This window comes from Convolutriloba macropyga, unplaced genomic scaffold (assembly GCF_964194025.1).
Source record: "Convolutriloba macropyga unplaced genomic scaffold, txConMacr16.3 SCAFFOLD_3452, whole genome shotgun sequence".
In the NCBI taxonomy this organism is placed as follows: Eukaryota; Metazoa; Xenacoelomorpha; order Acoela; family Convolutidae; genus Convolutriloba; species Convolutriloba macropyga.
In genome coordinates, this window is record NW_027451554.1 from 2,740 (window position 1) to 25,661 (window position 22,922).

Here is a 22,922-nt window from a genome sequence, read left to right on the forward strand (position 1 = left end):
GCAAAATTCAAAAATGATGTGGTAGACCTGATCGACAAGAAGACCCATACCACGCACGCTGCATACAAAGAGGGCCTGAAAATCCTGCATACCCGCGAAGTGCGCCGCCACATTAACAGCACCACTTCAAAAGTACTAGGGTGTAAGCCCCCGGCAATAAATCCGGAGGAACAGCGGCTCCTGCGGGAATCTAGATGCAAGCTGAGCCAACTAAGATCTGGGTATAGCACTCTGCTAAACAGCTAAAACCACCGCATCAACGACACCATACCCAACGCATGCAATGGCTGTGGAAAAGGCCCTCACAACACCCACCATCTTTTCAACTGCGAAGCTAGGAGAACAAACCTCACAGTTGAGTCCCTGTGGACTCACCCGATTGACGCCGCTGTTTTCGTGGGCCTAGAAACCAGCGAAGCAATGACTCAACCCGCAACGCAAGACACTACCAACACACAAGACAGCTTAGCTGCAAGCCTTCCCCAGTTGACTGGTGGGAGGGGGCTGACAGTCCTCACCACCGAGGCGACAAGCCAACCATCCCATCAGTCATCTAGGACCACAACCCCACTCTAATGACCTTGACGACCGAATATCTGCGGCTACAACAACAACAACAACAAGAAAAGCAACAAAACAACACGTGCCAATATGTTCAATTTGTCAAGAGGATTTCTGATGTTCTTCTTTGTTCTGAATATTTAGCAGGACAAAGCAGTTACAAGACAGATATCATTAAAAATCATCAGATGGCAATAGATGAAAAATAGACTGAAGATATACAATCAGCAGCCCATAATAGAAAATTTGGTAAATTTCTGTTTACATATCCGCAGACATTCGCTCTTTTTACCATGAAACTTCGTAGACAAAAGAACCACGCTTTTATGTGTGGTAACTCCATATCTACACACAATAACAACTATTCTTTTATTCTAAACGAAAAAGAAAATTTTGTTTTTCTTAGCAAATGTCAATGCACAAGTCAGGTGTTTGCTCCCGTCTAAGTTTTATATTACAAAAAAAATAATTGACTTGCTCCTCTTTATAGAAATAGTTTTCCGTTATTCGATTTTTCTTTGTCTGAGGGGCCCCTTGCAGTGACCTCAGGCTAATAATTAGATTAAAAAAGTTGGGGTTTGCAAAACTTTTTCTTTCGAAACCTGAAAAATTTTAAAAACATTTAGCTAGCTGAATGCTGTATGGTGACCACCTCAGTCACTTTTATCTTGCTTTTTTCAAGTCAGATACAAGACATTTTTTTGATCACCAACCATGTGAAGATAGTTCGAACCTTCAACCCACTTCAACCTTCTTAATAAATAATTATATATATATATATACATATATATATATATATATATATATATATATATATATATATATATATTGCAAATTGCACAAAGTAGATAGTGTAATCCGTTTGTAGGAGATATTGATCTTTATGTCACCAAACAGCTTAACTAATTTCCGGCATTGTCAAAAAAACATTGAGGCAGCTCGCGTTTTCACTAACGTTGTTACCATTCGCTCGCCAGCAAATATCAAAATTTCAATTTCTTTTTTTTTCAATTTTTTAATTATTTGCAATGTGAAGCATATTCTCTTGGAGGAAAGCATGTCTTCAATCAATCATGGCTAGCAAAAAAGTCAAACCACCCGCACTTGGATATGTCAATTTCAACCAATAGAAGTCCTCTATTTTTCTTGGAAAAGGTGACTACAAGTCAAACAAGGGAAGGACTTTATTACATTGAGATCGAATCGTCGGTTTTGAAACAATCGTTTTTTTCTGAACGTCACATTAGAACTCGAAATGTTTACTTAACATGTATAAATCTTTCTCACCAAAAATGTTTACATTCGTTGCCCTATTTATACTTATTTATCAGCCGTAAGAAAAAAGGAACAAATATGCCTTTTCGTTCTATTCTTCTGAAAGAGCTGCTTACCTATAACTTTTTTTTCTCTGTAGAACAATTTTATGTTTAAATCTGGAGGCAACTTTCAGTTATCAGACTTTTTTCGCTATTGATCTAAACTTTGGTCAAGCGTTGACATGCGGATATTTCCGCGTAATAAAAAGCACCCCCCTTAACCACCCTTAACCCCCCTAATACCCGTTGCCCCCCCCCAACCCATCGCTTTAGGCACATCTCGACCTCATCTCTCCTGGTATTCGTTTACGTGCCCAAATGGAGTGAGGTAAACTAAGTTAGCTCCGTGTTGGTTACAAGTGCGTTTACCCTATATTCACAGGCTCTCCGATGTTTTTCCAGTGGTCTTTTAATAAACTAATTGGGAAAAACCGCTAAAAGGACCATAACTGTGTCCAATCAATGTTGTTACGCCAACGGAGTTTTAATGGAAGGCGGCTATAACCCCGCGCTAATTGGAGCTGGTCGAATGCACAGGGAGCTGAACTCTTTGTACAACCTGCAGGCTCATTTCTGGAATGATTTGTACCCTTACACTATGTGTTGTTTTCGCATGCCTCCTTATCGCCCTCAATGTCAAGAAAAATTCAGAAATTTGAGGAAAACAATAACTGGTACCTACTGGCCACACAACATCAGATTTAACAGAGGGGATCCGGATATCGAAACAGCAGATGGAGTCAACTACCCATTCATGGGTTTGGGCGTTTATACAATGCTTACTACTTCCCAAGATGTGCCCACAAACATTCAAGTCAGCATGCGAAGATTGGGAAACGGAACAGTTTTCTCTGGAATTGCTGTCAAATACGATGGAACACTTTTGGAATGTCATATCACTGAAGACGGGGTTTTTACACTGGCTATCAATAGCTTTGTAATGTCTAATACACTATATTTTTACTTTCCCTTTTAAGGTTGTAGAAATTGTGACAGATTAGACGGCAGTTTTCATTACAGTTGATTGGTTCAACAATAGCCAAAATTAATTTTTTCTAGTGAAAATTCTAAAAATTAAAAAAAAAGATGAAAGAAAAGTTAGAGAAAGATGATATTTTTGAATATAAAAAATTTTGGTGTCCAGCGTTCATTTCCAGTCGCCAAGTTTTATCTAACAGAATAAAGAATGCTAAGATATCTAACTGATAACAACATTTTAAATTAATTTTAACGTGCTTTAAACAGGTTAATAAATTCTTCTTTTGATATTTTAACAATAAAAGGGAGAGCATCAAGGTTCGCAAACTGGGAAAACTCAACGGGTATGTTCTATCAAACGTTGAACTTCACGAGAACAGTGAAAACAAAAGGTACAAGTTCCATTTCCTGGGAAACAATTTGATTGTCGTGGTTCAAGTGGTGCATATGCTGGATCTGTTGATTTCTGTGCCTCCAACTTTCGTAAACCAGACAGCTGGTCTCATGGGTGTGTTCAATGGAGATCCAACTGATGACTTCCAAACTTCAAGTTAGTGCGACTTTTCTTTCTATCTGAGAGAGTATACTTAACTGGCGCTGAAAACTGTAAATGGCCAATAGGAGAGCTTGCATTCTAAAAAAAAAGTTTTTATTTCATCGTAATGGAACTGCATTCAGTTTGAACAGTATGCAAACAGAGACACCGAAGGATGAAGTCCTCGGCCCATAGACCGAGCTCATAGTCTGAAAAAGTTTTGGTCACGCTCCTCCGTCTGGGCCGTACCTGAACTGGGTATGTTCGGTCTGGCTCATACCACGCCGTCTGTCTGTTTTCTTTGGCCCTTAAACTGAATTGGATCTAATCGGTTTGGTCCGTAGTCGGTCTTTGGTCTGTTTGGTTAGGCCCAGGCTTTGTCTTGGGTCTGTTCGGCTTGGCCCATTGTCGGCCTTGTGTCTGTTCGGTCAGGCCCACACCTGGATTTGAGTCTGTTAGGCTTGAACTCTTTATCTGTGACCCAAGTCCGTTTGGCCAATCTCTTTTGGGTTGAGCAACTCATCTTGGGACCAGTTTAGTCAATACCTTTGATATCTACTCTAGAAACTGCCGTTTTCCGCGAGAAATGGAGAATCCTTCTTTGAGCATAAACGGTTTTACTTGATAGAATATAATTTTAACAGCCACAAAAAGATCCATTGTCAATCTTTAACAGGCTCAATAGTTTACTTAAAATGAACCTAGGGGAAAGATTGACAAGAATTAAATCAGATGCGGCTCATTTTTGCCGTTTCCCATACTAGTCCAGCAACCAATCAAAACATTTTGTGATTGTCTAAAATAGACGATAGTCTAAGTGCCTCAACAATAACGACCGAGTTCTTTGTATTGTAAAATTGCACACATTCGTAGCCAAACATATCGACAGCCCATATCAGTAAACTCTCAAAAAATAGACAATGGTCAAATATTTTTTTGTTGCAAAATTCTTTTCCCCAATTTTTGCGCTTACCCATGCGAAAGGAAGTACAATATTCAGTAAAATTACTTTATGTTCAGTGATAGGTCCTTCTGGGTGTGAAATAAAAGCTATACTAACTGAATATTGAAAAATAAAATTTTTCAGTTTTGAAATTTGGTTTTATTTTTTTTCCTAAGTTCTTCATTTTTCTTTAAACACAATGAGAATATGTAGGAGCAGAGACAGTTCTCAAAAAATCTTCTTCCTGCATTTATATTGTCTATAAGAAAATGAAAACAATCCGGCAACGCTTAAATTTGTATCAGGGAAATTGCTAAAATGAGAAAAATGTGCGTCTCTAATTATTCTATACAACAAGCAGTCGCTTTTGAGTTCCTGAATACCAGAAACACAGAGTTTGTACGATAAAGTTGCTAATTTGGAATACCCAAAACTTTTGATAAATCTAACAAATGATTGAAATGACTACAACAAGACTACTGAGATTTGGTTATAGGGACATGAATTGCTGGCATTTTTTTCATAAAATATAAATGAGTGAAAACTCTACTGTGGTTGCGAATCTTTTCATAGAGAGTAATTACATCATCTCCACTTAAAAAGTTTTCTGGGATACCCCAAAAAATGAAAATCGTTTTCACCAAAAAAAGCCGGGCACAGAATAGTCCAATTTGTTTTTCATGTTAGAAATGTGAACCACTAATAGATTTTGTTTGATAAAATTTTCTATATTTTATGCTGTATATTTTAATAATGCCAATTAAGGGTGTTATAACGTTTTAGCTTGGTTCAATTTGTTTCAAGAAAACCGTCTTTTGAAAACATATGCTAAGCATTCAGTATCCTTCGTCGCTGAGGATCCGTTTATTGTACAATCAGATAAGATTTGAAATCTTTTAAGTGTTTTTTTGGGATGCCTTAAAAAATTGGAAAACAGCGCTCACAAAAATTGGTCACGGAAAAATTGTTGTAATGTTTATGTTAAAGTGGACAAGTAAGAATATTGTTTTTGGTGCAAACTTAAATACTTTAATCTCTAAATAAACTCATGTTTTTTGAGAAAAAAAACGTCTCTCGTTTTTTCCAGTAAACAAGTTGATTAAAACATACTTTAGGCATATGAAATCCTTTTTTATGAGAATCAGTGAATGGTCTTATCAAAGGAGGTTTCGAGCCAGTTCTCTCTTTTTTAAAAAAAATCCTTTTTTGACCTTAGATCAAATTGAGCTCAATCAGTGCACTCCGATGGACACTTTGGTTCTGGACTGTATGACAAGACCTGGTCTTGATGTGCATCTTTATTCCAATAAATGTTTCACAGTTTTTAACGCCAAGTCTTATTGAAATGCATTTTAGGTGAAGGTTTTGAGCTTAAAACTGACAAAATCAGACTTACGAAGTTTCAATTCAAACGCTATAATAAGCAACGTATAAGCTTTCGTACGTAAATAGCAACGTGTTATGATTATAACGTTTTAGCCCCTCCCCCAAAATTGCAACGCTAAGTAACGTTCCAATTGCCAAGAATCATTATGGGGGTATACCAAAACCAGCGGTTCGAGGAAATAAACCCCCACAGAAAAAACCCCCACTTAACTTTAGATACGAAATAAACCCCCACGGAAAATAACCCCCATTTTAAAATCGAATTTTGGTCATTAGAATTTGTTCGGTTGTGATAGTTTCATATCAAGTCTCGTGGGCCGCTGAGGCATGGCCATGGCAGGCGAGGCATGGCCAAACGCGCTAAATGCGCAGCTCTTTAATAATAAAGTGGGGGTTTATTTCCGTGGGGGTTTAATTCCGTGGGGGTTTATTTCCGTGGGTGTTTATTTCCTATCTAAAATGAAGTGGGTTTTTCCGTGGGGGTTTATTTCCGCAACTGGAACCAGCGTGTTGATTCTCCTTTGTACGTCTCATTTTTTTCAAAAAAAACAAATAGATTCTTTGATTTATAGAACTAACAGTAAATGGTGAATCATTTTGAAATAAACATGAAACTTTTGAAGAATTGAAACTCTTTGAGAAGTAACTGAGAATATTTGAGAAACTCTTGACATGTAAATGAACATTAGTATGCCAATATTTGTATGTCTTAATTGCAAACTTTGACCTTTGAAATGTTCGCAAGTGTTCCAACTTTGTGTCGTGGTCTAAAACAACATGATAAAGTCAATTCTTTGATAAGGACTAATGTCGCCAAATTGTTTCAGATGGAACCACACTTGATCCAAAGTCAGATTACCTAACTCTACATCATGATTTTGGCGAAACCTGGAAAGTGGAAAAATCAGACTGGATTTTTACAGTGAAGTCCATAATATCTGCGATTGAGAAGGAAATAAGGATGGGACAACCTTTCACTCCAATCTACCAGATCTCTTTCGAGAGTGTCGAAAAGGAACTGCAAGCTGCACTGGTATGATTGTCTTTTTTCCTGTTTCTCTAACACAGGTTGTAGTACGATATTTCCCCGTTTTTTGGATAAAAAACTGGCGTCAAAATACTTAAGTGCGTCATCTAAGCCAAACAAAGAAACTGCAAAATCATTTCAACTTAAAGTTTTTTGCAGAAAAGGTTAGAATTTTTCCTCTAATTTGTAGAAAAAGTCAATAGGTAACTTTGAACCCGACAAAGCGAATGGTTTTTTCGAAAAAAAGAAACAGGCACAATTGATTTTCATTAAAAAAGTGTAAAGACCATCTGATTTATTGGTCAAGGTCCCGGTCCAAGAAACCTATAGAAATTAGCAATTAATCCTGACTTTTAAACGTATAAAACGGTACGAGTTGAGAAAGCTAAACCAGCGAGACTGATTTCCTATCGTTTGTTTAACAAGTTTTAGACTTTAATTAATCTAATGTTTGGATGCAATTTCGTAGCAGTTCTAAAACTGTGTCAAATAGCAATAGACATGGCAATCATGTGTAACTATGGCAAACCATCCTTCGTTAGATTCTTACACTATTGGTTTTTTTGCAAAACTGTACAACAACAACCGCTTGAGTTTTTCGTTGTGCTTGCTTTCTCATTGGTATAGAGCGGAATCTGAGCAAATTGATTGAAGCATGAAAAACTAACTTATCTTTTGAAAAAATCCTTCATCTCCTGGAGAAAATATAAAATGGATTGCTAATTGATAAGTGCAGCGTTAAATATGCTGACAGAAATTGTTGATCGTTTGTTTTCTATTTGCTTCCGAAAAAAAGTTAGTTCAAAGTAAAAAAGTTTGTAATAAGCTGCAACGTTTTCAAGATTCACAACTCTCTTGGCGCAAGTCTTTTTTGAAATCTCTTTTTACTTCTCTCTTATTTTGAGAAAATTGAAAAAAAAAGTTGTCGCAGTTATTTACAAATTAGTTTCTCTTTTTAAATGTTACCGATATTTTTTTACCGTAACAACAGGTAGGTTTGTCAGAAAGAATTGGCTTTTATGCCAAAATTTAGTCTCAAAGATGTGGTCCAAAAATTGAGTCGCGTTTTTAAAAGTCAAAGAAATATTTACTTAATGCATGTAAATTTCTTTGCAATAAGGTTGCAGGTGAGCAGAGTTTGCGAGATATACCGAAACTCTCATCTTTGTTTGACCTATAAACACCTATAAATACTTTTTATCTTTCGAAATGAACAGAAAATGTCACCATTGACTACATCTGACTGGAAAAAAAAGTGCACTTAGTCACTAGTTTTTTCGGATATCTAAGACAATTTCCGCGCATTATTTCAGCCTAAAACTCTGTTGCTGAACTTCTAATATATTAAATGTACGTCGCACTTGAACGCAACGGTTAACAACGCTCTTATCTCCACATGCTTTAACGATCCTTTAACATGCAGCCTACACGACCATGCTTAAGTGCCTGATCTGTAAATGTTTTTTTTTGCTCATTAAGCATACGGCTTAGCAAAAACAAGCGAGACAAAAAGCCATCGACCAATTTTCGTATGTAGCCACTATGGATAGACAACAATAACAGGCGTCGGTAGTGCAAGGGATTAGACCTGTGGCTGTGAAGCGAGGGTCATGGGTTCGAGCCTGAGTCGGTGCCAGAAATGGACTCTATTTTTTGTTTCATAAATAGTGAATCTTGTTTTTCATCCACTACTGTGTTTCGTTCTTGCTCCCTTCTTTATTTCCCTTCCTATTTATTCTTCTATATCTAATTTATTAAATGTAAATCGCACTTGAACGCAATGGTTAACAACGCTCCTATCTCCACATGCTTTACCGATCCTTCAACATGCAGCCTACACGACCATGCTTAAGTGACTGATCTGCAAATGTTTTTTTTTGCTCATTAAGCACACAGCTTAGAAAAAACAAGCGAGACTGAAAGCTATCGACCAATATTTTTCGTATGTAGCAAATTCAAGAGACAGCAGTAACAGGCGTCGGTAGCGAAAGGGATTAGACCTGTGGCGGTGAAGCGAGGGGCATGGGTTCGAGCTTGAGTCGGTGCCAGAAATTGCCTCTGTTTTTTGTGTCATAAATGGTGAATCTTGTTTTTCATCCACTACTGTGTTTCCTTCTTGCTCCCTCTTTTTTTCCCTTATTATTGATTCTTCTATATCTAATATAATAAATGTAGGTCGCACTTGAACGCAATGGTTAAGAACGCTCCTATCTTCACGTGTTTTAGCGATTTTTAAACATGCAGCCTACACGACCATGCTTAAGTGCCTAATCTGTAAACGTTTTTTTTTTCTGATTAAGCATACAACTTAGCAAAAACAAGCGAGACAAAAAGCCATCGACCAATTTTCGTATGTAGCCACAACGGATAGACAACAATAACAGGCGTCGGTAGTGCAAGGGATTAGACCTGTGGCTGTGAAGCGAGGTGCATGGGTTCGAGCCTGAGTCGGTGCCAGAAATGGCCTCTGTTTTTTGTTTCACAAATAGTGAATCTTGTTTTTCATCCACTACTGTGTTTCGTTCTTGCTCCCTTCTTTATTTCCCTTCCTATTTATTCTTCTATATCTAATTTATTAAATGTAAGTCGCACTTGAACGCAATGGTTAACAACACTCCTATCTCCACACGCTTTACCGATCCTTTAACATGCAGCCTACACGACCATGCTTAAGTGACTGATCTGCAAATGTTTTTTTTGCTCATTAAGCACACAGATTAGAAAAAACAAGCGAGACTGAAAGCTATCGACCAATATTTTTCGTATGTAATCAATTCAAGAGACAGAAGTAACATGCGTCGGTAGCGCAAGGGATTAGACCTGTGGCGGTGAAGCGAGGGGCATGGGTTTGAGCCTGAGTCGGTGACAGAAATGGCCTTTGTTTTTTGTGTCATAAATGGTGAATCTTGTTTTTCATCCACTATTGTGTTTCCTTCTTGCTCCCTGCTTTATTTCCCTTATTATTGATTCTTCTATATCTAATATAATAAATGTAAGTCGCACTTGAACGCAATGGTTAAGAACGCTCCTATCTTCACGTGTTTTAGCGTTCTTTAAACATACAGCCTACACGACCATGCTTAAGTGCCTGATCTGTAAACGTTTTTTTTCTGATTAAGCATACAACTTAGCAAAAACAAGCGAGACAAAAAGCCATCGACCAATTTTCGTATGTAGCCACTATGGATAGACAACAATTACAGGCCTCGGTAGTGCAAGGGATTAGACCTGTGGCTGTGAAGCGAGGGGCATGGGTTCGAGCCTGAGTCGGTGCTAGAAATGGCCTCTGTTTTTTGTTTCATAAATAGTGAATCTTGTTTTTCATCCACTACTGTGTTTCGTTCTTGCTCCCTTCTTTATTTCCCTTCCTATTTATTCTTCTATATCTAATTTATTAAATGTAAGTCGCACTTGAACGCAATGGTTAACAACGCTCCTATCTCCACATGCTTTACCGATCCTTTAACATGCAGCCTACACGACCATGCTTAAGTGACTGATCTGCAAATGTTTTTTTGTTCATTAAGCACACAGCTTAGAAAAAACAAGCGAGACTGAAAGCTATCGACCAATATTTTTCGTTTGTAGCCAATTCAAGAGACAGCAGTAACAGGCGTCGGTAGCGCAAGGGATTAGACCTGTGGCGGTGAGGCGAGGGGCATGGTTTCGAGCCTGAGTCGGTGCCAGAAATGGCCTCTGTTTTTTGTGTCATAAATGGTGAATCTTGATTTTCATCCACTACTGTGTTTCCTTCTTGCTGCCTCCTTTATTTCCCTTAAATATTGATTCTTCTATATCTAATATAAAAAATGTAAGTCGCACTTGAACGCAATGGTTAACAACGCTCCTATCTTCACGTGTTTTAGCGATCTTTAAACATGCAGCCTACACGACCATGCTTAAGTGCCTGATCTGTAAATGTTTTTTCGCTCATTAAGCATACGGCTTAGCAAAAACAAGCGAGACAAAAAGCCATCGACCATTTTTCGTATGTAGCCACAACGGATAGACAACAGTAACAGGCGTCGGTAGCGCAAGGGATTAGACCTGTGGCTGTGAAGCGAGGGGTATGGGTTCGAGCCTGAGTCGGTGCCAGAAATGTCCTCTGTTTTTTGTGTCATAAATTGTGAATCTTGTTTTGTTCTAATGTAAAACCCAAGCGTGATTGTAAGACTTGAAATGGATTGCCTTTTTGTATGTCAAATCCGCGTTTTGTGTATTTGTGTAAAGTGGCAGTGTTTGCGAAGTATTTCTCTTCCCTATATTCTAAACTGAATGTAATTCGTTTTTTTTTCTACGTTTATTTATATAAATTTTCGAAATAGTTTCCGATATTACCCTCATTTTTGTAGGAGCAATTAGGTCGCTCTCATCGGGCATTTATAACTTCTGAACTGCGTACAGTCGTTTGATGTTAAACACTTTGAAAAGAAAAGAGAGCTATTGGAAATGAAGTTTGGTTGGACACTTTAGAATTCATTTTTTAATAACTTGAGCACCAATTTAATAGCTGCTTCAAAGTAACTGCGACTATATTTTTTGGTACTACAAAATCTGATAAACGAAATAAAAGAGTAACGTCATCGGGAACCAGATTCGGAGCGCATGAAATCATGTATTAGTTTATTGTTAATTCAGACTCTCCTTTTTTCGCTTAGATAAGTACCGTTGTTTGGTAGTAAATGATCAACTTATTAGGCAAGCAGAATTGAGTATTTATGATCGAATTTAAATGCGCGTAAAATGTTCTAATATACGTAGAAAGTTCCCAAAAAATCGTTTAACCTTTTTTAGGTAAATATAACCACGATATGTATCGATTAAGCTGGTTTTCGGCTTAATATTTTTAGCTTATCTAGACAATTGTCGATTGAATACGAACTGATTTGACGTCAATGACATCAGACGAAAAAACCTGTTAGGTTCCACCAGTTGCTTTGTACACCTTAATGCTTACATGTTGTTATGCTTTGTACGAATTCTTACGCGTTGCTATCTAAGCTGAATTGAATCCTCGAACTACTGATGTTATCAGAGTTTATAACCGTGAATAGTCTCTCAGTGTGTCGTACAGATTATCAATCTGTAGTATTGAGTTGATTCGCGATGCCGAATTGCTCAATTCGCGATTGAAATTTATTAGTGAACTCGCGGAGCGAATCGACACTAAATTTTGTTACTTGTGAATTTAATATTCTGGTTACAGAATATAGGTAGATTTGGCGGAGCGGAAATGCGCTAGTTTAGTGAATGGGTATTTCGCTTAGCGAAATAAGATGAAATTTTATTTAGACTAAACTAAGACTTTTGGCGGAGCGAATTCTAGTTTAAGAGAGAGACAACTAATTTGAATTAAGAAATTGAGCAGAATGATTGCAAAAGAAAATTAACTAAACTGATCAAAGATTTGTTCACAACACTACATTTCCAATTGCGGCAACTTAAAATCACGAGACAACATGAACAGACAAAAGATATCATACACCGGATATGAACAAATTTTAAAAGTGTGAAAACATAAGATTTGATCTTCAGAGCAAGAACTAAATGATGAATGAAATAATGGTAGATTAAACTGAACTAAATTAATTTAACATAAAATGAACTTGATTAGCTGCACCAAATCAATAGCCCTCAGACTAATATGTACTATTGTACCACATTTCCCCCTTGACAAAAATAAATGACAAAGTTATTTATCAGAAAATTAATAATCATATGTACTGGTTAATTAATTCATAAAATATTGTTTTGAATCAGAATTGTTTAAAATGTCAACAGTTTTGGTTAAATGTTTTTTAATCGCTATCACTTTCATAATATCTTTCGGCCTCACCGACTGTCATCGATAATTCTGGTCCTTCATAATTGGGCGAGACGTAGAATTGAGTAGGATACGATAGTGTTGGTGAACATGGGTCGACTGGAAAGTCAGTTTCGCTTTGATGAGTTTGGGCAGCGGCCGTCTTTATGGCAAAAATTATCGATTTGTTTTGGATTTGTTGTTTCTTGATGATTTGTCTTCTTTTGTTTTTCCCAATTACACCAGAACTGGATGTTGTATGGGGGGCAAGTTTGTACTGATGTGGCGGAATCATCTGATTCGGTAACTGAGGGTGTTGAACGTTTTCGTTTTGAAGGAATTAGTGCAACAGAAGCTTTTGTAGCGGCTTTACATTTTGGTCTGCTAGGTGGCTCCGCTATAACAATTGAAGTTGATGGCATCTCCATTGGCACCGCGAAATCGCTACCTATTCCGGTGGGTTGTTTTGGCGGTGCTGTTGATAATAGTCTTTTTGGCTTAGTGGGTATTCGTACCCGAAGAGCACGTGTGACATTAGAATGTATTGAAGAAACCGTACTGACATCATCGGCTACTTTTCTGTGCTTCATACGTTTTCCTCCCTCTAGCTTCTTCCTTGATTCTTTCTGGATGGCTGATTAGTTCCTCTGTTGTTTTTCCCGTTGGTCTTTTTGGACTTCAAATTGCATAGACCTGTAGTTCAGTTTCACGTTCAGCTTTTGTACCAAATTTTGCTAAATCTGAATTTCTGATTGCTGCGTCTCTTTTTACTGGTTCTTTAATTACTGAGGTGAATGTATTTGTTTTTACTACCGAAGATCCAGGCGCTAACACGTCTTATAAGCCATCGAGACTTTTCTTTGATTGTTTTGTGCAATGTCATCAGCAATGAGTTCCTCCCATCGGACAGTCTCCAAATCTAAATATTTATTTAAAATATTTTTGTAGGTTAGACTTTTTGGATCTGGTTTAGTCGTTATATTACTTAACGGAGTATTCGCCTTTCTACCAAAATGTGCCTCAAATGGTGATATATTAATAGTCTTTTGACGACATATTCGGCGCTGATAAATTATTGAATTTATTGATGCTTTCACATTGAATTGATTTCGCGCCGCCGTTTTAATGCAAGCTAAGCGATTCGTGATTGTTTGAATTAGCTTTTCAACCAAACCAATTGCTCTGTGACCGTGTATTGGAGCTTCAATTAACTGTATATTATTTTGACTACAAAATGTTTTAACTTGTTGTCCCGTTTGACATCGAGCTTGATCCAATCTAATTGTAGGAGGTATACCGTGCAGCAAAACATATTCTTGATGAAATTTCAAAATATTATCTGCATTAGCTCTATCAAATACTTCTGCTGTTGAAAATTTTGAAAATCGATCAATACATGCGAGAAAGTAAATCTCTTGATTTCTTTCATTATAATTTGGTCCTCCAAAATCAATTTGAATTTCTTCATTTGGAACTTTGCATAACTTTAATGGTGCCCATTTATTAGCAGGTATAATAGATTTTTAATTTTTACCAATCTTGACACAGGGGTTGCATTTTGCAGTTTCTGTAGCTATGTCCCTATGGCCACCACGTTGTTGTCTGGATGGCGTCCACGTATGCGTCTTTTATTGCATGGGGAAGGGCAATCCTGTCGTCAATGCGGACACATCCGTTCTTAACATGGAGGTCTTTCCAGAAAGAATGTATGTGGGGTGATATCTGTTTGCATCGGTCTTCATTTTCGGTCAGGATGCAATCTCGTATCTCTTCCAGAATCGCATCCTTTGTTGTAAGGCTAGCCATCATGGAGCTAGAGAGGATCTTTGAGAGAGCGAAATTGAAGGAGTCCAAGTTGAGATCATCTACTGAAGGCGAAGTGACTGTTGTCGTATCAGTGGTAGGTGTGATTGGAGTTGCGGGTTTTGCTTGGGCTGTTGACGTTCCTGCTTCGTCTGCAAATCGTACTCTTGAGGGCGTTGATTGTTTGACTTGCATCAATGTTTCATCGTCGGAATTTGTTTTAGTCATCATGTAGACTGTATTAAATTTGTTTGCGATTCGTTGGAAACTATTTAATTCAGGAAGCGACTGTTTGGTAGATTGATTCAAGGCAAAAAGCGAGTGAGGATTGTTAGCTGTCTCGATTTTGAGATTGGAATTTAAGTTTTTTGGTGTTAATTCGTTTATTGAATTATCATTTTTCGTAATAGTAGAATATTCTGGATATCGCGGTGCGAGTTCACTGCATAAATTGTTAGAGGAATTTGGATTAATTGAGGCTCTTTCTGTAAATTGATTTTGCGCTGGGAAATCGACGTAATTTTCGGCGTTTAATAAGAAGCGTTTCGCACCGCGTTTAATTACATCCAATTTTGCTACTATAAAATGCTCGTCATATGCAGATATATTAACGGCTTTTTGTTGAGGATCGCGAGAGATATATTCCACTAATCCCGTTTTTGTGCCAGGGAGATGATCAATTGAAAAATCAAATGGTAGTAATCTATCTACCCAACGTGTCAATCTACTATCATATGATTTGTTAGATCTGTTCGCTCTCATGATTGAGAGAAGAGCCCTATGATCAGTTATTACAGTAAAGGGTTTGCCGTACAAAAAATATTTAAAGTGTTCCACGGACCAGACAACACCCAAAAGTTCGAGCTCATTTATGCTATATCTGTCCTCAACTGAATTCAAAAATCGCGACGCAAATGCTACTGTATGCCAACCATTAGGTGTTCGTTGTTCTAATGCACAACCCAAGCCTTTACGTCAAGCGTCGCATTTAATTCGTGTTTCTAATTCCGGGTTAAAATGTTTGTTTTCGGTAGTTTCCGCAATTTGTTCTTTAATCAAGGAGAACTGTTTTTCAAGCTCGTCCGTCCAGAGAAATTTTGAATTTTTCTTAAGCAGAGTTCGGAGAGGGTAGCATAGTTGTGACAAATTTGGAATGAATTTTCCTAAATGATGTACTGAACCCATAAACGATCGAAGTTTTTTAAGATTGGTAGGTGCTGATAATTTTCCGATTGCATCTGTTTTACTCGATAGTGGAGTTACACCTGATTGTGTAATATTATGTCCAAGCCATTCGATTTTTTCTTTTGCAAAATGACATTTTGCAAGATTTATTCGGAGATTTTCTTGATCTAGTTTTATTAGACATTTTTGTACCAAATCCAGATGTTTTTCTATTCTACCTCTGCTCACTATTAATATATCGTCCAAGAAACAGAAAGTATTATCCAGACCTGCAAGGGTGCAATCAATAGCTTTTTGGAATTCAGCTGGCATATCCGTAAGACCGTAAAATCCAGTTTTAAAACGATATGTGCCAGTCATATCTCCGCTAACGATATTAAAGTTACAATGGCGGGCTGTATCACTGTGTAACTTAAGTTGACTATAAGCGTACTGCAAATCAAGAGTAGTAAAATAAGCAGTCTCTTTCGGCGCCGTTGGCAGTGTTTGTGAGATTGTTTGATCTGGCGAGTCTATATTGGGCATTTATATACTTGTTTTTATGAATGGCTTTATTTAGGATTTTGGAATCGAGTGCTATTTTGATTGATTGATCCTTTTTTACTGTGATGACAATTGGAGAGATGAAATATTGATCAGAACAATTGTTTAATTTTTCTATATGTCCTTCGTTTAGCAATTTTTCAAGTTCAATTTTCACTTTCGGTTGAAGATGTTTTGGCACCTTCCTTCCTTTTTGATGTGTAACTCAATAATTTTTGTGAAATTTTGAATTAACCGTGTGCTTTTTAGATTTTCCCATTCTGGGTATCAAATCTGGAAATTCCTTTGGAAGCGATCTTTTTATTGCACAAGGTTGGTCTATGTTATTGACTTCTGTATTCGGGCAAGGTTTCTGAGATATTGTGATGCCTAATTGATCAAAAAGATCTCGTCCTAGTATTGGTCGAAACCTATCAGCTACGACTGTGATTTTTGCTTTCTGAATTTTCCAATCATTGCATTTTACTGGCGCTTTCAAAGCGCCTAGAGTTTGGACAATATCATTAGAAAAGGATTTCAATTCTAATAGTTTTTTCTCTGACCATTGTGATTGCGAAAAATTGTACATTCTTTCTCCTGCAAGTGACATATTAATAATAGTACAACCACTACCGGAATCGAGAAGTAAACCACAATTTGTGTTTCCGATCGTTATCGACAAATTTTTCAGTGCTATAATCGGTGAACTAATATTTTCGACTGTTGCAACGTAACTTTCATCTGAAGAATCATAGTCAGAATTAAGTTGTTCATTATAATTTATATAATTGACGTTTTGACTTTCCTGACTTGAATTTTGATTTGATGATTCAGCAGTTTTTAAATTGTTAATGCGATTGGTCTGTTGTGTATTTCGTGTATTAATAAGTTTTCGTCGACATATCTTAGCAAAATGGTTTTGCAAACCACAGTGATTGCATTTCTTACCCATTGCAGGGCAAACCTGACGGTGCGTTGGTGTCCAAGCTTGACCACAACCTCGACATTGCCCAACTGATGCACGGTTGACTACTGCTCTACTTGATTGATTTCCACGCACACCCGCACCGCGAAATCGATTGAATTGTTGTGTTGCGTTCACTGTACTGCCATTTGCACCGTTATTAGATGATATTCTCTGCTGATTCTGATTACCCATTTCCATGTTGACTGCAATGCTGAGTGCTCTTTCAGGTTCAACTGTATCCCGTCGAATTTCCCGTTGAATATCATCATCCAACATGTTTGTGATGAAAATGTCTCTGATGATTGCCTCCTCACGATTTTCAAAATCGCAATTTTCAGCCAATTATTTTAAAATGCTATAGAATTGTTCTACTGTTTCACCCATTTTCTGCTTTCGAGAAAAGAACACATATCGATCAAATGTGATATTTCTTGGACGGATAGAAGCTATCTCCATCATTTCCCAAAGTTTGAGTGTAGTCAGATTGTAAATATTGTCATGAGGGAATTTTTGTGTAAGTAGACGTCTTCCCTCCGTACCAATGCTTAGGTACAAAAAAGATACACATTTTTGATCGCACAGAGTCCATGGTCGTTCCCCGCATAGTATTCCCGCTTCTGTTATCTCCTGACATTTTAAATCCCATTGCAACTTCAATTGATTGTTTCTAATCTTACGGTCTCTCTCCGTTTCGTCTGTTGCATCTTCAATTGGCATCTCGTACTTCGGTTCCGCTTGCAATCGGACTGTCTTTGGTTTTTGTTGTAACAGCGTGTCTACTGTGATATTCTCTCGCGCGAGAATCGCTAGTTTTACTTGAATCCGCCATTTCTCCCATCTGATTGGTGGGTCCGATGTTGGTCGTTCCCAAAATGGCTCTATCGACAACGGTGTTTTTCTAGATTCTCGCCGACTGCGCCATGTCGTACAGATTATAAATCTGTAGTATTGAGTTGATTCGCGGTGCCGAATGCTCAATTCGCAATTGCAATTTATTAGTGAATTCGCGGAGCGAATCGACACTAAATTTTGTTACTTGTGAATTTAATATTCTGGTTACAGAATATAGGTAGATTTGGCGGAGCGAAAATGCGCTAGTTTAGTGAATGGTATTTCGCTTAGCAAAATAAGATTAAATTTTATTTAGACTAAACTAAGACTTTTGGCGGAGCGAATTCTAGTTGAAGAGAGAGACAACTAATTTGAATTAAGGATTTGAGCAGAATGATTGCAAAAGAAAAATAACTAAACTGATCAACAATTTGTTCACAATACTACATTTCCGATTGCGGCAACTTAAAATCACGAGACAACATGAACAGACAAAAGATATCATACACCTGATATAAACAAATTTTAAAAGTGTGAAAACATAAGATTTGATCTTCAGAACAAGAACTAAATGATGAATGAAATAATGGTAGATGAAAATGAAATAAATTAATTTAACATAAAATGAACTTGATTAGCTGCACCAAATCAATAGCCCCCAGACTAATATGTACTATTGTACCGCACAGTGTTTAGAATCTTTAGTTCATATTTGAACACAAAGTTCAAAGTAGTGAATTGTTATCGCCCTTGAGAGAGACAGCAACAATTATGTCCATTCTTAGAAGTGACAGGCTATTTCTGGATTTGCCGAATACTGAGAAAGCTACTTCAAAGCGTATTTTCTTTTTGGACATAGAGAAGATTTATATATTTGCAACTGAGGACACCTATGGATCCTCAGAAGCTATTAATTGTTCCATTTAAGGAGACCATAGTTGTTAAAAATAATTATGTTTTCCCTAAGAAGAGAGTCAAAATAACAAAAAAGGAAAAACTCAAAGGAATGATGAAGTAGAATTGAGCGTCGATTTTCAAACGTTTATAACACACAGCACGGTTATAAGGACTAAAAAAACTTTGAACAGTAGCGATACCGAAGAGGAATTAGTGAAACTAAAATTACCCCAAGATTGAGTGACCCTGAAGCAAATCTTAGACAACTACACAGTTATTAAATGAAACCAGTATTGTTGATTACTGAATTTAGAGCAATATTTTTAATACCAAAAAATAGAAAAGACCGCGTTTGCAAACTGGATTATAAAAGATATTAGGTGCAAAATAGGAGAAACCTTTGAAAAACCAAACAAAAAGAACACACCAAAATTTTGCAATAGATGTAAAGAAGAACCGGAAACCACTAGGCCTTGTCCCGGACTAAATAAAAACAACAGCTAAGGTAAAATTAGACAGTTTTCAGAAAAAGTGACCAAGCGACGACGATTTTTTGAGATTAAAAGCCTTAGGATTGGAGATGGGGAAGTTTTACATTACTGAATTTTTCTTTAGCTTGTCTGCGGCAATGGTTTTTTACTTGGAAAACAAAAGCAAAGAGATTTTTGAGATGGATACAGGTGCAAATAGCACACTGATTTGACTGACGATATTAGTTGAGATGATGGAGCCCAGTTGAATTTGATAACACACCCCAGAGCATACAATGGTCATCAGTTAGGTCTTGTAAGATCATTGAATGATGACTTAGAAAGGAATAGAAACAAACGAAATTAAACTGAACTTTGTGTTTTGTACTCTGACAAAGTGTATTGAGAAATTGTGCAATCAATGTGAGAAGAGAGCACTTCATGTGTGAAGTCCCAACCTCAACTGTTCATCTTCGACTTACGGCACTAAAAACATAAAACATAGCGCTATACTTCAAATTCAAGGGCTGATCACAATTTGAGCTAAAATTGAGCGATGATTGAGACTATTAAGGATACCAGATTTATCAGGAAATTTTTTCCAACTTTCATCAAAAGTTAGGATTTCGACACTTCTTTGATTTTTCCCGGAGAAGCTAAAAAGCTTTCTCTGGTGGCCAGCAATCAAAATAAGGTTCTGGAAGACGACAAGTTCAAAATTTAACAACAATTGAAGAAGACAATGAAGAAATTGGAGAATTTGGAGACCTTATTTCATCAAGCTTACCTAATGATGTTGCAGAAACATCTAAAAACTAGAAGCTTTATTTGTTAACTAAATCAAAAATGACTCAAAACTTTTACACGTCAATATTGTTAACGATATTTAGCTAGCCTAAACTCTTTTTTGGATATTTTCATAAATGTAGTTATTAAAAGATGAGATCCAATTTGTTTTCTTTATTTAGAATTTGAATTCCCCGGCTCGAGGAAAAATTGGAAAAATATGTAAGATAAGCGGTGAAAAATTTACCGCAAATTTTGTACAACTTTTGCGATGAAATGCATTGAAATTATGTAATTTCAACGCTATAGTAAGCGTAGAGCTTACAAAAAGTCACCGCATTTCACCGCCTTTGCAAGGGTTCGCACCTCTCACCTCCTGCATGTCATGCACTTCGTCTTCCAATGCTCCATCTCCCACTTAGTTTTAAGTATTTTTGTTTTGAACTTAATCAAATTCAAGCTACTTTCTTTAATTCATGTGCGGCGATTATTTCTAAGATTTGAAATTTTTAGCGGTGAACATAAATATTTTAGCGGTGAAATGTGGTGATTTTTTCTAAGTTCACCGCCTTCTCTAGTGGTGAAGTTACCTAAATTCTCGGCATAGAAGAAAGTGTCAAAAAGATGTAAGTTTAAGGGGTAATCTGAAGGGGGTGGAGGGGGGTTAAACCTTACAATTCCTCCCTTACCACCATTTATTTCATCGCATTCACACAATTTTAACATTTTTTTCTAAGCGGCGAATTCATGTTCGCCAAAAACTTCGCCACTAAGTTAATCGGTGAATTTGTGTAATTGCATCGCAATCACAGCTTATTTCACATAATTTGGACACTTTTTCAGAGTGTTGAATTTATATGTAATCTCACAGCTCAAATCAGAGGTGAAATTGTGTTACTTCACCGCCGCTACAAGGCGATGAAGTTTTTTTCGCCGCATTCACCGCCTGATTTATTTAATTCCAACGCATCTACCGCTAATCTTAGAAAATTTTACGCAGTCACCGCCTATCTTCGATAATTTTGCGTTGAATGGCGGTTACACCTCGACCCGAGTTAGGAACATAACTCGTCGAATTCTTTTTACCTGCATTTGAGATCAGGACATCAGCACAATTGCAAGATACATGTATTTTGATCGTTTAGTTGGACCCAAATTCATACAATTGAGTTCTAAACAACCCATTGACCTATTACAACTTCGACAGTCATTCTGCAATACACCTTGCATCATTCTTTCTGATGGCGGTGTTCTCGCAAAACAATACAAAATTCTGGCCTATTACGAACGATTTGTAAGATCTTTTGTACGATAAATTCTGAGTATGATAAAATTATCTTTCTACAGGAGTCGTACAAAAAAAGTCCCTCGGTAAGACTCCAGCAAAAAAACCGTCTTCCCATTTGACAAAATTCCGGATATTTCTTTTCTTTTTCAGGTGTGCAAGAACGATACCGCATGTATGCGCGACGTGTCTTTAACTGGAAACGTGAGCATAGCTGATGCTTATATTTCACTTCAAAGCGAAATAGAAGCAGCCAATATCACCAACAAAGTTTTTGTCGAGGCCGAGAAAACCTTCTTGAAAAAGATGTTTGGTTAGTTTCTAATAGCTGGTTTGTTCTTAGTTTGAGTGTATGAACTCCCTTTTTTTTTAAATTTAAACCATTTCTCTTCTCAAATTTTGACTCAGAAATTTGAATTCGATCTACTCGCTGAGGCTACCATTCATAATTCCTTACTGGTTTTGACGACAATGAATAAAATTTTTCCGCCATATATGGAAACTTGCCATGAAATCGCAAAGCAAAAAAAAAGTTGGTTGGAATTTTGAATCTTGGAGAATAACATACTGTATTCATAGACAACGTTACCATCAAATTATACCATTCTATTTCTCTAAGAAAAATGAATATAATATTGCTACATAATTTTGTTTCAGCCGAAGTGTCAAGGAGCGAAACACTGCGAAAGGTTCCAGCTAAAATCTTACAAACCAAACCAGCGAATACGAAAGTTCTAGCTGACACCAAAAGAAAAGACGATTCATCGACTATTTCTGAAAAAGAAAAAGAGCTAACTTTTTCTGAAACGAAATACTCTGGAGATTTTGCAGGTATTGCAACTCCGGTCACGGTGATTATTCTGTTTGTCTTGATAGCACTCGCGAGCCTTTTCTGGAGAAAATTACTCACCAAAAAACGGAAAGGCGATACAAACAGGGGAGCTCATCTATTGCTTGTGGAGTCTGAGTCAATGTTACAGACTAGAGATTGATCAAAATAGTGTTTGAAAGTGGACTGAACTCTGTTCCCTTCCCTTCGCTCCAACCCCCCCCCCCCCCCCCACCACTTCTCCCCTCCAATCTCCCCGTAAACAAAAACTTTTGTTTTCCTTACCATTTAGGGTTTCGCCAATGCATATGTTACCGACCCGCTTATGGCTTGAATGGCTCAAAAGGAGATGGGACTGAACCTTGCATTTCGTGAAAAATATTGTTATCAATTTGTAAAACTAGCAATTTCTGATGGTCACAGTCTTCTGGTAGAAACGCTCTATGAACTATTCAAAAGTTTGATGAATCGAAAATAGGAGCACACCATGAAATATATCGACTCAGTTTTCAAATCTTAATAATACTCGTCAAATGCTTAGATGGTATAGGGGAATTGTAGATTTGTGGCTATCAATCTACAAATAGCTAAAATTACTAAACCGTGTGCTGATTTTACTTTTAATAATGAGCATAGTGAGTGAGAGAAAATTTAATTTCATACATACAAAAAAATTTGTTAGTATTTTAATAGCAAGACAGTTCAATTAAAAATGTATTCATTTTTCAAATACGTTTTTTTATAAACTTGCAAACTATGAAATTTTAAATTTTCTTTTTCAAAGTCTCTTCAAAAAGT

At 37.0% G+C, this 22,922-nt stretch overlaps 1 protein-coding gene across 1 annotated transcript; it reads left to right on the top strand.

Moving 5' to 3' along the window:
• The first annotated feature begins 2,278 nt into the window (after positions 1 to 2,278).
• On the top strand, positions 2,279 to 22,400 carry LOC142356785 (sushi domain-containing protein 2-like). The gene is made up of 5 exons (XM_075408578.1): positions 2,279 to 2,814; positions 3,174 to 3,405; positions 6,547 to 6,752; positions 21,449 to 21,608; positions 21,953 to 22,400. The coding sequence occupies exons 1-5, from the start codon at positions 2,365 to 2,367 to the stop codon at positions 22,285 to 22,287; spliced, it is 1,383 nt and encodes a 460-aa protein (XP_075264693.1). The 5' UTR covers positions 2,279 to 2,364; the 3' UTR covers positions 22,288 to 22,400.
• Positions 22,401 to 22,922: the final 522 nt, after the last annotated feature.